Source organism: Enoplosus armatus, chromosome 5 (assembly GCF_043641665.1).
Source record: "Enoplosus armatus isolate fEnoArm2 chromosome 5, fEnoArm2.hap1, whole genome shotgun sequence".
Classification (NCBI taxonomy): Eukaryota; Metazoa; Chordata; class Actinopteri; order Centrarchiformes; family Enoplosidae; genus Enoplosus; species Enoplosus armatus.
The window spans coordinates 12,913,911-12,929,743 of NC_092184.1; the positions used below are offsets into that span (position 1 = coordinate 12,913,911).

General features: G+C 41.3%; 1 protein-coding gene across 2 annotated transcripts in view; it reads left to right on the top strand.

Annotated features, from left to right (window-relative positions):
- The window catches only part of schip1 (schwannomin interacting protein 1), a 197,249-nt gene extending 183,331 nt beyond the window's left edge, over positions 1–13,918 (top strand). The window contains exons 10-15 of one of the 2 annotated variants that reach the window (XM_070905346.1): positions 4,118–4,236; positions 5,831–5,948; positions 6,629–6,826; positions 11,259–11,382; positions 12,039–12,132; positions 13,035–13,918. In XM_070905346.1, coding sequence (XP_070761447.1) covers positions 4,118–4,236; positions 5,831–5,948; positions 6,629–6,826; positions 11,259–11,382; positions 12,039–12,132; positions 13,035–13,086 — 705 coding nt within the window. In that variant the 3' untranslated portion in view covers positions 13,087–13,918. Of the gene's footprint in view, positions 1–4,117; positions 4,237–5,830; positions 5,949–6,628; positions 6,827–11,258; positions 11,383–12,038; positions 12,215–13,034 lie in introns of both variants that reach the window. The other variant, XM_070905347.1, reaches the window with a different exon arrangement.
- Positions 13,919–15,833: the final 1,915 nt, after the last annotated feature.

Here is a 15,833-nt window from a genome sequence, read left to right on the forward strand (position 1 = left end):
GGCAGTCGGATAATTTGCCATCTCAAGATTTTATAAGAAGCTCTAGTGGGAAAATTACCCAGCAAAGCACACAAAAGGTTACGATAACGTCTTATTGAATCTAAAAGCAGGAAGTTTGTGTGTTTCATTCACCCAAAGCTAAAACTAAAAGTCCCACCTGGAAGAGGAGCATTAAGAAGACATGGAAACTGTGAACATGACAGGATTTGATTGCTTCCTGCCTTAAAGAGGCTCTGAAAATTCCTCTACTTCACTTCCAATGAAGGAAGTACGTTTTGAGATTTATATGATTTATAATTGTATGCATACAATTTAAAAAGACAAGAAGACAAGGTAGAAGATGAGCTATTGGTACAGATGATGAAAGGATTGTGTAGAAAAGGAAGGAGAGGCAGGAGCATGTATTTACCGTCCATTTTGCACCTCCACCTCTCAGCGGCGTATTCAACACCTTTGTAAATGGTTTATGGGGCTTCCATGATGGCTGTTCTACCACACACAGCCCATCCAGCCACACACACACACACACACACACACGAGCACTCAACACAAACATGCTGTATAACAGATGGTGTTACATTGGTGTGGGATGCAGAGGTGATGTCCTGCATGCTAATCCAGCTGCAGACCAGAGGTAACGTTTGAATAGTGGAGCTTTGAGAGTCTTTTCCCCCAAATGTAACACGCTACAGTTGATTTCACCTTTCACCACCAGTTACTATGTTTGTAAGGGTGTTTTTTAGAGCTGATCAATCAATTATTCGATCGACAGAAAATCAATTGAACTATTTTGATTATAGTTTCAGTCACTTTTCAAGCAAAAACTCCAAACACTTTCTGTTTTCCAGCTTCTTCTGTTTTGTATGATTGTAAACTGAATATCTTTGGGTTTTGGATGTTGGTCAGCACAAAACAGAGGGGAGATAAACTGATATGTGACATTTTATAGAAAATAAGCTAGTTTCCTAGTGTGATTGACCAATTATCAATCTAATCAATCACAGAAGCAATGCATTTCACCCTGACTTTCTCACATTTCACATTATGTAAAGAAGGAGTAGAACAAGCATACATAGTAAAATTCACATTGCTCTTATGACTGCATGTCATCAGTAGCCTTGTGCAAAAGTGCGTCCATGTCTACGTAAATCACAAAAATTATCCAAAGAAAGTTGCACGGTCGTCCTTGAGGGCTGATGATCTTGCCAGTGGCAGCGTATGAAATGTTTTCCATTTTAAATCATTGCAGCAGCATATGCTCTGTGTTCTGGCTCATATATTTAAACAGCTCTCAACTCTGATCACTGGACGTAAAATGCAAAATGCATTATAAAACTCTCATTTTAACTGATTTTGTGATGGTAGTTTTTGATTGGGATAGTGAAAATAATCAGATGTCTGATGACTGGCTGAAGATGCAACCATCATATTCTCCAAGTGAACTCATCTCTAAGTTACCAGTGTGGGAATTTACGTTTTTCATTTGGAGGGAGTTCAGCACACAACCCTCAAGCAGAGAGTGTGTGTGGTCTTGCATTCACAAACTGTTTTGCAACTGAGCTGTAAACTTTATGGCGATGCTGTTTGATTACTTAAACAGCCTTCCTGAACGTGTCACACTTCTATTCCACCTGGACCTCAGCACAACCCCCCGTTTTAGTTTTTTCTCAGCCCTAACCTCATGAGGAGAGCAAACAGTTAACAATGCTCAGTGAACCTGCTGCTTCTGGTTTTCGTCGGTGCAGCTGTTCTGTGGAGTAACTTGACTGACAGTGTGTCAGTGTTGTAGTCGGGCTTGTATGAGTGACATGATGCGTGTACGTAAATGTGTGCCTGCACTGTACCACACAGGCTGCTGTTGTCGCCTTTGAAGCAATGAATTGAAACTCTCAAGTGTGTTCATCTTTACTCCCCAGGCTATCTTTCAAACACACACACACATACACACAAAGGAGCAGTGCCAGGTCCAGTCCTCTACGTGCCAGTGTGTGTGCTGGCAGTGCCAAGAGCGTCTTGCGGGCCCTTGTGTGGAGTGGGATTATGTTAATTTGTCCTTGGTGGAAGCACTCTCACCAACGCCTGCTCACTATTGTCATGAGAGACAGACAGAGAGGGAGGAAAGGAGGCAGCGAAGAAGTCGAGAAAACGAGTGGGAGAGAGGTGAAGCTGTGATAAGCAATTTGGAGAGGGAAGAACAGAATGAACAGCAGAGAGATATAGCTTTTTGGAAGAACAGAGAGGCCTGAGGCTGATGGAGAGAAGAGGAGATGGAAGGAGATGAGTGGAATTGGAGATAATGAGGAAGAGAGAGAAAGTCAAGCGACTGGTGAGGCTGAATCAGGAGGGATTGTGAGGAGCAGAGGTAGATGAGAAAGGTGGAAGATGTGTAGAGGAGTAAGGGGCAATAATGGGAAAGAGACAGATCCAACAGGCTAACACCACTGGCATCTCTTCACACCTTTATTCTCACTATCTCTTTTTCCCTCTGCTTGTCATTTTGCCTTTATTTTATAGTGAAAGTAGAGATGCGCAGGGATCGACAGAGAGGGAACTGAGGCCAGGATTGAACTGGGGATATTGCGGTTACATGGTGTACATCTTAACCATTAGGCCACCATACACCCCACATAAGCTTTTTAAACCTTCAAACCAAAAATATTTAAACCAGTAGTTCCCAACCTTGGGGTCGGGGCCCTCCAATGTGTCACAAGCTAATGTCAGAGATCGCAAGATGGTTTCTGGCTTGGAACATAATAATCCTGAAGTGCCCAATAACCAAAGAAACATGGCTGCCTCATATCACCCAAAGTTTATTGTTTAAGGTAATTAAAAGCAAATGTAATGGATACAGTGTTGTGATGTCAATGCACAGTATTTTCAACCTCCAAACGACCTTTCAACCTCTTCAACTCTGCATCTTACAAATGTCTTAAGTTGTCCAATGAAGTGAACACTCGCAAGCTGTAACTTTCTCATCATGTAAAACTGTCTTTTCTGAGTCTTTTCATTCCTCTTGTCCTTCAGGCGTACTGATTTCTGTTTGAGAGAAGGGCAGGAGCCCTGCAGTGTTGAGGCTGACTCTGTGTGTCTGACGGACTGAAAAACATTATGCAGAGAGTAACTTAATGACCATGGAAAGTCCCTCCTAAGTCGTGGTGCCATGACAAAAATCTGGGCTCTAGTGCTTGTGTGCAACAGCAGCATGTGCGAGAAGTGCTACAGAGAATTTAACTCTTGCCTTTTGATTAGAAACAGTCTGAGTCGCTCATTAGTCATTTGCACCTCAGTTGGATGTGTTTACCTGGTATCAGCACACACAAGACGCCCTATGGGAACTGGTGTGTGTGTGTGTGTGTGTGTGTGTGTGTGTGTGTGTGTGTGTGTGTGTGTGTGTGTGTGTGTGTGAAATGCTGCCAAAGCTGAAGCTGCGCTGAGTTAGGAATTCAGGATTGGGAAGAGGCCAAGCGAGCGCGACTCTGGAATTGTGTTGTGTTGAGATTCTTGCAAATTTAAGCATGTATTAAACGGCTATTACTGTTCTTCCTCTGGAGTTTATCATACATAAACTGTGTAACCTGTGTTAGTCCTGTATTACAACATCTACTTTGTGTATGCGGGTATTGGAGTGCTCGCTGGTTGTTCTCTGAGACAACAGCTCCACCTGCTTGTGAATACTGGTAATGTCAGCTTGAAATGATCCCTACTTAGATATTTTTACACATTTTTTTAGTACTTCAGCTGACTCCACACTTTGTATCAGAGCTTGTTAGGGTGACACTGAACCTCTTACTGCAAATTAAGAGGAAGCTGCTGCTATTAATATACTTGCACCCGTGATTTGAACTGTCAGAAAGTGCTCGGGGTAACAGCGCTTCTATTTTTGCATACAGCCAGTCACGTGGGGGGGAAAGTGTGTTGTAGCATGCCAGGAAGCTATATATAAATACCTGGGTTTGAGGTGCCATGACAACAAGCATCCACCCTGCTGGAGAGTCTTTGAGGAAGACACTTAATCCCTACCAGCCTGACCTCTGACCTCATGGTGAAACTGCAAAATAAGTCATCAAAAAAGATCACAAAAAAAAGGTAACTTTATCTTGTTAATCTCCTGTTGCAGGCCCAAAAGAATGAGAGGGAGTCTATCAGGCAGAAGTTGGCCCTGGGCAGTTTCTTTGACGATGGGCCAGGCATCTACACCAGCTGCAGCAAGAGCGGCAAACCCAGCCTCTCTTCACGGTAAGACCTCTGTCATATTTATTCATTCTTAACCAATAAACATGTGACTGGTACTGGAAAACACAAGCTTGTTTTTTGTTTTGTTTTCTAGTACTTTTGAGGGTCTCATAATTCTCTGAAGAAGGGTGTACTGAAAGGGGATTCTACACAAAGATGAGGGCTGTAGCTCAACGGGAATAAACCTGAAAGATTTACTGTCATGGGCACCAATAAAGAAAGAACAAGCAGGGAGGAAGAGAATGACAGGAAGCAGGGAGGAAGAGAATGACAGGAAGCAGGGACACAGTCAGCCCTTGTGGCTCTCACTTCCCAAAAGACACCTACATGTGCACACACACACACACACTACTACCACCTCCCACACTGTACCTTACTGGAACTAGATGTTCTGTAAACCCTCCAGTGCTTTTTGTATTCTGTGATTTGAACCACATGAATCTCTCAATATTGCTGCGACAGATTAATGACTAGTGGTGATGCTTAATGCCTCAATGATTACGGGGAAATAGTAAGATGACAGTGCAGTGTGAAAATATAATTTGTCTGGAGTAGCAAAGTCATAGACACACTATTAGAGCCCAACTGATACTGTTTTATTTGCCAGGCTGATATTAATATTTGAGAATCGAAGAATTTCTACTCGCACCTGTGATGTGATGTGCGTATAATTACACCCCTTCGATTGTAAAAAATTGAGACCAAAATATGAACTGAGTGAGACATTTTATAGTTAAAAGATAAACTCTATCTATGGGATTTCTGTACTGCAGTGTTTTGTTACTTGTCAGCTGATATATTCACCAGTAATAATGCTAATATGCAATAAGCTAATTTTGGCAGATATATCAGTCAGGCTCTACACTGTAGAGGCATCACACTAAATCGGCTGCTAGTCGTCAGGAAAGTTAGTAAACGTTCCCAAAATCTATTAAATTCAAGTTGATGCTGCCTCTTCCAAAAAATACAATGACCACTCAGGTCCTATTTTAATCAGGACTGATTGGATCTATGCTGTGTTACCAATCAGCACTGTTCGTAATTACTGCATTGAATAAGCAGATTATTGATCCACAGTGGGCTGGAGCTACACCTAGTGATATTCTGCTCCTCTGTGGCACAAAAAAAAACCCACTGGTCGCAGGTATATTGGATCCGACCTACTGGAGGCATCCCGGATCGATCCATATTGAAGACAAGAGGGGAGATGATTAAAAACACTAGCCCTCCTTAATTCTATCCTCAGTCTGCACTTTGCTCTGGTGATAAAGGCAGCTAGCGTCTCTGCGGATTTTCTTTCCATTTTTCTTCATTTCTTGCACTTTTCCTCTCTTTCACACATGTCGTAGTGTGCACACTCACAGCACTCTAAATCCTTTATTGAGGCAAAGCACTTTGTTGAACTCATCATGGGTCATTTGTATATGCAGCAGTGCTGTTGACTGTGCTGTCTGTTTTGGCTCTGCTCCGAGTCAATTACTGCAGAATGAGCCAACATTGAAGTGACCTGACGCTGACTGACTCCATCTGCATTTATGCTAATATTAACATGTCTCCCTCAGCTTAAATCTATCTCCACCTCTATCTCTCCCCGCAGGCTGCAGAGTGGGATGAACCTGCAGATCTGTTTTGTCAATGACAGCGGCAGCGACAAGGACAGCGATGCAGATGACAGCAAGACAGAGACCAGTCTGGACACACCTCTCTCCCCCATGGTACGCACTGATGTGTGCAAACCCACGCAGAGTTATTATAGGATTTTTGCAGAATTCAAGAATGAAAGAAAAGCACTTCAATCCTGAAATCACCTCGAAATGAGTATCATGAGATCCAGGACTGACAGTGTCAAAGTGTCAAAGTGTAAAGATCTGATCATGTAAAAGCGAGATTGAGACAGAACAAGAATGAAAGTGGTGAATCGGGGAGATAGCTGGCGGTTGAGTTGCTCTATGAATGTCTTTGCTCATGTTTTCTGGCCTGTTAACCAATTCATGGGCAGCAAACGAGAGGTGAATTGGAATACCCTCGCCATGCGCCATGGATGACTGGCCACATTAACCTCCTGTCAGCCTGAGACACATTTAACAGAAAGAGAGGGAGAGAGAGGGAATTATTATCTCTTTACATGATCAACCTCGCTCTCCTCACAGCACATTTGATGTACAATTGTGTTACTGTCTGTGTGAAAAAATCAAAATGCCAAGAATACATAAATATTAATTCTCTGACCTGGTCTTATATTATATCGTATATTTCCCTCCATTATTACCCCCTTTCACTTACATTTACTACACATTCTCTTCACCCTCATTTCTTATTCTGTTCACTTTCTCCTTCATATTTTATTCCACCTTGCCTTACTGTCCCCCCTTCTTCCTCCACATCCTCCCTGCAGTCCAAGCAGAGTTCATCCTACTCGGACAGGGACACCACGGAGGACGACTCCGAGTCTCTGGAGGACATGGACTTCCTGAGTCGACAGAAGAAGCTGCAGGCGGAGGCAAAGCTGGCCCTGGCTATGGCCAAGCCCATGGCCAAGATGCAGGTGGAGGTGGAGAAACAGAATCGCAAGAAGTCACCGGTGGCCGACCTGGTCAGTACCTGAATCACACAGTAATGCTGCCTTTGACCGTGAAGTTGTACAACAATAAGTACAACGTTTACCAAAAACAAAATAAAAAGAGCTTTTTGCTGTTTCAAGCTTTTGGTTTTACTTTTATGTTAACAATGGATCACATGACTACTTGTAGGCGAAAGGGGTTTCTTGACTCTGCTGTTCCCCTCAGCTCTACAGAGCTTTATAGCTTCATTGTTTAGGTTTTCTGGCCCACAATTTTACTACCAATCTCATTTGGGTCGTTTTCGGTGGACATGCAGCTGTTTTCTGCAAAAACGTTTTTAAAAACCTGCTGTAAGCCACCTGCCCAGCACCAAACAGCAGACAAGCAAAGTTAGCGACTAGCTGGTGAGGAAAGTGGAACATATTTCTCAGGAGTTGGTAGAGAGGAGTGTAATTATTAGACTTACATTCGCCTAGTGGCCAGAAACACGACTCCAAATGAATGCTAATGTTGCTCTATATCCGCTGGATGTAAAAATCGGCAACTGCTTGTTAACAAATTTGCCCTAATAACAGCTTGTTTCTGCTGCCCCCAGGTGGCCACAGAATCAGTTATTGCAGGTTTAAAACCGTCATCATGAACAATATATCAGATGTGGCAGCTGTTTGCTCTGTTGCATCAACTACGCTGATGATGTCACAGTTTTAAAGCAAAACCGAAAGCTTAAGACAGCAAGTAGGCCTGCTTTTGTTGTAGTAACTGTAAACTGATACACATGCACTGATAATTCAGGAGGAAGATTTTTAACAGAAGTAACCGATTCTATCCAACTTTCTATCAGTGGCAAGGCAGTACATTACGTTGACATTTTTCTGACATGGCTTACACTGGCCAGTAATGGAAATGAATCATATAGTCACATTTCTCCATAAAGATGAGTAAGATAGCTAATTAGAGCAGAGAGCCACCAGTTTTAGAACAAAATGTCAGATATATTATGGTCAACGTGTGTCATGTGACATTAAGTTTTTCTCCATATCGGCCTTTTAACAGTGGCTCATTATTTGGTCCATTAGTCAAAATACGTGAGAATAGGCAGGTGGGTTGTGTTGTGTTTCAGCAACATGTGAGTATTACATGGGAGCTGACCAGATACATGCTGTGATGTTGTCACAGGGACCCCCCCTTCCCTCTCTTCCTCTGCCCTCATTTAGAGGAAGGAAGGTGATGACGACCCTGCTCATCATTATTTCATCAGTTTTTATCTGCCTCACTGCCTCTTCAGGAGCGCACACACCAGCACACACCGCCAGACTTATACACACTGTATTTCCACGCCGACTTGCAGGCAGAAGCGCTTTACTTATTCAGAGAAGAGAAGGGCAGCTCGGCCGGGTCCATCTATAATTCATACGCCGGAAAGCATTGACTTCAGTGTTTAGGATGTAGCAGTGCTCAGCAGTCAGAAGACATCACTGTCACATCTGGACCGAACACACAGTGAATGTTAAGTTGTATTAAGGCTACAGCCGCCTGCCATGTCCACGACACCAGAGATCTACTAAACTGCAGAAGTCACATGTGCTAAATACTTCCTTAGAACTGTGATTCCTAACCAGGGGTACTTCCTCTTCAATCCAGGATTGTGGAGCAGCTCAACTAATTTTAAAAAACTGAAATTATGATTTGATTGAAAAAATATCCAAATCCTAAATCCATCCAAATAAGATTGTAAATTAGTGTGATGCTGATCTTTACCTTCCACCTACCTGAGTCAGTTGTAACACCTTAAAGCCAAGTGTTGCCACAGAAATGGCACGAAAACTAGTTGGTGAGAGGCCCAAATAGTTATAGCTAAATGTAATGGATAAATTGTTTAAATAATCAGCTAAGAGACGGCAAACATTTGAAATGATTAGCTAAAAGTAATGGATAAAGAGGTGAAACAGTTAGCCAAAAGTAATACATAAACAGTTGAAATAATTAACTAAAAGCAATGGATAAACAGTTAAAACATTACTTGAAAGTAATGCATAAACAGTTTATATAATTAGCTGTAAGTGATGGATAAATGGTTGAAAGAATCAGCTTCTGCCCCTCGTGGTAAACATTGATGATTTAATTGTATGAAAAAATTATTTAAACAATCCACTTTACGTGGTATTTCTGAACATCCAAATTAATTAAAATGAACACATTTGGAACATGACGGGTGGTGTCAATGAAGGGCTACTTGAACTCATCTGATAAAGAGGTGGGGGTTGCGTCAAACAAAAAAGGTCCTAGAACAATCACTGTCCTGTTATACTGCTGCCAGTTAGTTGAATTCAGTTCCAACTAAACTGGATTGTCCTACCCCCTTGTCAAGAGCAAAGAAAGGGAATTCGGCCAGCACAGTAAGCCTGCATCCAAATGTCTGTCTGTGTACTACTGGGAGTGTGGGTTTTTCCTAAATCTGTACAAACAGAATCACTGAGAAAACAAGAAAGTCAGCGAGAGAAAATAGGGGGAGAGATTTAAATTCTACTGTAAAACCTCAATTCTCAACCAACTTCATTCAGAGAGAGAAGTGAAGTTCCTCTATCTGACATCATTGCTGGAGGCTCGTCGCTGTTAACAGACAGACAGTAATTTGTATTTCGCCACAGAAACTCACACCATGGTCAGCAGACTACCCTGTTGAGTCAGGACTCAACACCAATCTGCAACCTTTCCCATCACCCACTCTTTGACATCACATTTCTCTCTATGTCACTCTTCAGTCACCACCGTGTACGCGTCTCAGTCACGCGAAACTGAAACTGGCACATGTCAGCCTCAAGTACAGTTGCATCAGTGCCAATGTGAAAGTGAAAGAGGGGTGAGAAACATAGCAAAGAGAGCCAGCCAGACATAGAACGTGTGGCACATGCGAAGAGAGAGGGCGCACATTTTCTCACCTACTGTTTGTCGAGACTGTGGAGATGAAGTGGGAGGGAGAGAGAGAGGGGGAGTGGGTGTTGGAGGGAAAGAGAAAGAATGTAGACCGGTTGGATGGGAATGTTGACAGAGGGAGAGCCTGGTAAACAAAAAGCGAATTATCTGCCCATGTGTGCCTGAGAAGGCACACGCAGCGCTCTGTGATTTTATTGCATGTTGTGGCGACACTGAGAACATGGAGCGACTCCTGGTGTCGATGGGACTCATACAGTACACAAAGCCAGCAGAAGCACTGTAGAAAGAATCATTTGTTTTTTAAGAGCACTTTAAGGGTAATACTGAAAAACAAAAGCACTGTTTGGATCGATCAATATAGTAACACATGGACATACAATACACAAATAAAACTCCAAAAACTTCCAGGATGCTGCCTTTAATTTTCCCTCAGGGAAATAATGTGTAATTTCACACCCTTTGTCTGTGATTACATAAGAGATGTTGTCACTGCTGTGGATGAGAGGGATTTTGTACTAATGATGAAGACTCGGGTTTTTTTAAAGTTCCCATGAAAAGAGAAATCATATTGTAAATGTAAGATGAGCTGTGAAGTAAAACGGCAGCAGTTTGTAGTGAACACCGGGGGGTAAAAGCACTCAGTGGGCTCTCCTCTGCTGGAGAGTTAAAACTTCACAGAGTCACTGAGTTCATCCGCTGTTTATTTGTATAAAACCTGTTTGGGATCAAATCAAACAGCAATGTCTTGTTGGAATCCCCCAACTTCTACAGTCTCCCTTTGCAGAGTGGTGAAGAAATAGTGATATTCCCTTTTGTTTCATCAGGGGCATTATCAGAGGAAGCCGAGAGACTGAAAAGCATTCTCCCAGACAGAGCAACACATGAAATAACAACTAATCACATAAGTTCAGGCTGCAGATTGAAGTTGCACATACTGCCCGTCAATTAAAACCGCTGAGTCTTTCAGTTAGTGATTTGATTAGATTCTTGTCAAGCTGATAATTCATGCCATTGTGGCTTTTGACCAGATTTCAGTTGGCAATGGCAATTATGTACATTACCGAATAACCCGCTGATTATTCCTTTTCAGTGAACAGATCAATTGTATCATATATAATGTCAGAAGAGAATAGAGAAAAATGCCAATTGCCAGTTCTTAGAGAGAGAAAATCAGAAACACCTCACATTTGAGAACCTGGCAGCAGTAAATGTTTGGCAGTTTTTCTTGATGAATGATTTAAAAGGTTGATTGAATTTTGTTTTGAAAACTGTTCATTGCCATTCTGATTTTGATTCTGATGCTCATTTATTTAAGTCCATTTCAGATGATAATAGGTTCATAAGTTAATACTAGTATGCAGTATGTTTTTGTCGCAAGAATTAAATCATTTGACGCAAATGTCTTTAAGTGACTTGCATAAATATCTGAACAACGAATTATACAGCAGGAACATTTTTTTGTGGCTGATCCATCTCATGAGGTTTCAATAGAGAATGTCTAACCCGTGTCTCTGTGTGTTCGTGTTTTAGCTTCCACACATGCCTCACATCAGTGAGTGTCTAATGAAAAGAAGCCTGAAGCCCACCGACTTGAGAGATATGACTCTGGGACAACTCCAGGTTATAGTCAATGACCTTCACTCCCAGATTGAGAGTGAGTTGACCACACACACACACACACACACACACACATACAGTACATACACATATACACAAAGCCACTAACCTCTACTTTCAATTGCAGAAATGAGCAAGAGAGCAAATGGGGAAAAACATACACATACTGACCCCTACCCTTTTCAGTGGATGTGAAAGTACTTTTATATATGTTAGTTCAAAGAACTGTACAAGTTAACAGCTTCCCCTAAGCATTTACTGTTACTGCACTGTACAGATCATTGATCCCGGATGAATAATCATCTAACATCAAACAGCTCCAAAAATCCCCATGAGTACAAAATCATGAGCTAGTTTTTACTTACAAGACAGACTTTCCCTCAAAATCTCTTTTGTCAGTGCTTCATATTGTCTGAAGGAACAATAGCTGAAAGATGGGATGTGAAAACAACCACAACCACTGATGTGTGGTCTGACTGGCAGTGCTCATAATGTTTTCGATGGCTTTGTGAGGTCATTTTATGAAGCCATAGTGGGAGATTTTAGGCGCTCACATATTGTACAATATTTCATGTAGATTTAATGTCCATCTATCGATGAAACAGTTTGAAGTAATTCCATGTTGTGAATATAATGTGGACAAATTCCTGCTTTGTCATAGTGATCCATCATTTTTTTATCCTTCCACTCCAGGTCTGAACGAGGAGCTTGTACAGTTGCTGCTGATTCGGGATGAACTACACATGGAGCAAGATGCCATGCTGGTTGACATAGAGGACCTCACCAGGTCAGAGGCACTTAATGTGGCACCATCATCTTTTTACTCATCTGGTGTATTAGAAAAAAAACTCCTTCATTTAAAGACTAAGGTCAGAAAGAGATATTGTCAAGAAATCCCATGAAAAAGACCAAACCAGCACTGCGTCAGTCTGTCCCTCAATACTCTCTGGCAATACCTACCCTGTTTGTGGCTCTCAGCCTCAAGCACAGTGTTCCTACTGAAGAAATAAATATTTAGTAATAAGCACCAAATATACTGTATAGTAATGCGTAAAAGTGATTTCCTAAAACAGCTGGGCTGAGTACTCTACTGATTTAGCATTGCATTCCTATGTCATTGACAGACACACACATTTTTCTTCCTTATCAACGCTTACGCCTACTTTACCCAAAATGCAACTCAATCGACCGACAAGTGACTCATTTGAGGGAATTTATCAGATTTCGTGCAGCTCCCTCTGGAGCCACAAAAGGCTTCACACACCATTTTTCACATATGCAGTAGCGCTCCCCAAGACCTGTAAACAAACTTTGATGTGTAAACTCGAGTTCCCCTTTAATAAACGTTGCTCAAACAGGAGTAAATAGTGCATTTGTTAGGACCTATTTTAAGCCACAGATTTAGTGCACTAGTGAGTACTTTGGGCAGCAGGACGGTGTATTCGACTCAAAATAACATGTCGCCCAATACAACAGTGTGGCTCGCACGTGTGTTTTGTTGTATAGTTTTTGGACAACAATGGAGGTCTACAAAGAAATAAGCTTCACTAAGCTTCAGCTACTCATACGATATTTGTTAATAGGATCATTCGGTCTTTCCTTGGGATTTGTTGACAATAATAAAAATATGAAATATCACCAGATATGTCCTTTAAGTGACTTTATGTTCCTTTTCTCTTCCTTTTCCAGGCATGCTGAGAGCCAGCAGAAACATTTGGCTGAGAGGACCCTATCTAAATAAGATGCCCGTCCCTGCTCCACCCTGCTTCCCTCTGCCAAGCTAAGCTCCCGCTCCAAACCAGACTTTTCCCCTCTGGCCATTCCACCTCTGCCCCATGTCGATCCGAATCCCAGCCCGCTTGTCCCAAGTATTTTGCTCCTCGCTGCTTCTCCCGTCTCCCCATGTCTACCTTCCTGTCCGACACACTGACTCCAGTGGTAGCAGCAGCACAGAAGAAGGCTACCCTCTTTCTTTTGCTTCTGTGGTTTTTCTCCCAGCGCAGAGGACGGAGGAGCACTTCCCGTTCCTGGGAGAAGAGGAAACTGATGTGTGTGTTGTCATGGATTCTGTCCCCAGCTTCCTGTGCAGTGATCGGCCTTGCTTTGCGATTGTTTCTTTTTAACTTTCTACATTCGCCACTAAATTATAACTGTCAAATGCAAAAATTGTGGGAAAAAATAAAACAATAGTGAAAAATTTAGTAGAAAGTCAGTCATGAGAAAAAAGAAACAACATTGTATAAAAAAAAAAAACAGATGGAAACTAACTTCTTCAGACCATTTTAAGTTGGACAGTAATTTTAAAGTATTTCAAAGTCGACCTGTTTTTATTCTGCACAAATGGTAGTTTTCAACTGAGAAATGTTTATTTGAAGGTGCTAAAAGAGTGTAAAGGAAACATGCCTGCCTTGTAGTGGAGTCGTAGCTTTTGGTAATATGTTCACTCTAATTGCTCTTCAACATTTTGTGAATGTTGATTTTCTGACACGAGTCATTTTAAATGAATAAGTGTGTTAATATCGTTTTCATCCTATTGTAATCAGAAACTTTATTTGAGGGAAGAAATGTTTATGTACAGATATGTAAAATAAAGAATAAACTTTGTTTCATATATGTTGGTTTGTCATGCGTTTTTTGTCAAAGCTGCAAGTGAGCTGGATGAATTTGCTCTTTCGCATAAGCTTCCTCTTTCAAGTGAACGTAGGAAGTGTCATCACTGGTCACAACTGCAGTGAGAATTCAAATCATCACCACATTACACGAAGTACAACTCAACTCCTTCTGTTTCTGTGTTACCTCAATGTGACGCTCTCTCATCGAGGGTTGGTGCACTGCTCCTAAAGGGACTCCATATTCATTTGGACACCCCCCTCTAAAGTCACATTCAGGAATTTTTTTCAGTGACAGCTTATGGACACACATATTATGAATGGTCACTTGTGGGTCAAGGTATAAATGTTCAGAAATGACTCCATATGACTGGACGGTTTAGTAATGAATACATTTTTGATGTAAGATGCTTTTCTGAGGAAGTCCCTTCCACCCCCCCCCCCACCCCCCGGTGGGTCATCTGTGAGATCCTATACAGTCCTCAAAGACTGTTGTTAAGTTTCACTCTTGGATATGCTGTGGTGAAGCCAGAGAAAGGCCAGGAAACTCCTTTCAACCACTCACTGACCACTGCAGTTTCAGAGTGTGCACTTCCTTTCAAAAGTGCGTTTCAACACAACAAATGAAAACTGGGGCTGGATGAATTTCACATTATTGTCATTTTGAGACCAGTGTCCTTCTCAGATACTGATTAAAAAACTTTTTACATACTTCTAGCATCTGAAGAAAAAACTGCACTTTATATTTAAAGTTAATTCTTGACCTTGGAAACCGAAGTTGGCAAAACAATTTCAATACAAGGCCCATTAGTAGCTTTCAATCATATCACACGATCTTCCTCAGTAAATGAATTGTTGTCATGAAGATAGTTAGATTTACATTTTTCCGTGCATGTTAAGGACTTTTCATCCATGTTGGCTTAACTGATATTGAAAGTTATATCTCGACCTTATTATATACTTCCTTTTCATATATTCAACCCGAAATATGTTTAAATTACAATAAACAAGCATAAAGTGATGTATTTGAAGTTGGATGGGCTCTATATTATATATATTAAGAGTTATAGATAGGCTCCACAGAGATTTAACTTTGAGATCCACTCACAAGGTATTTTAGCCCATAATCTATAAGATACACACAATAAATGATAATAATTAGCCCTCAAAATCAATTTAAAATAGTTTTTAAACAGCGTTTACATGGATAAGTACCAGTGGGGGGAGAAGTATTCAGATCCTTGAGTAGCAATACAACAATGTACAGTTACAAGTAAAAGTCCTGCATTCAAAATATTTATTAAGTTAAGGGTGAGAAGTATTATAGGCAGAATACTGTAAAAATAAAAAAGTGCTCATTATGCAGAATGGCTCCTTTCAGAGTGCTGTATTGTTATATGATTATTCTATTTATGACCACTGATGCATTAAGCAGAATTTTAATACGGTAGCTAGACGATATGGAGCTCATTATAACTATTTTGTATCCTGTTGGGTAGTTTAATCTATAATATTGCATCATATTTTGTGAGATCATATATTTGTATGTAAAATCTTAATCAGCAAAGCAACTACAACCACAGCTGTCAAAGAAATGTAGTGGAGTAAAATGTACAATAGTTCACTTTGAAATGTGGTGGAGTAAATTACTGTCAAATGGAAATACATATCTATACACATACTGTATATATAAAATAACTCGTGATATTGCGTGATCTTGGTGTCTTTGCGTGACAATAGAGGAGTCATTAAAACCCAGCGCCCACCCGTACCGGGCAGAGGAAAAAACCCAGACGAACCGTCCTCTGCACTGACGCTGACTGGACCTGCCTCCGTGGGTCAGACAGATGTGGGACAGATGTAGTCAGACAGGACGGGC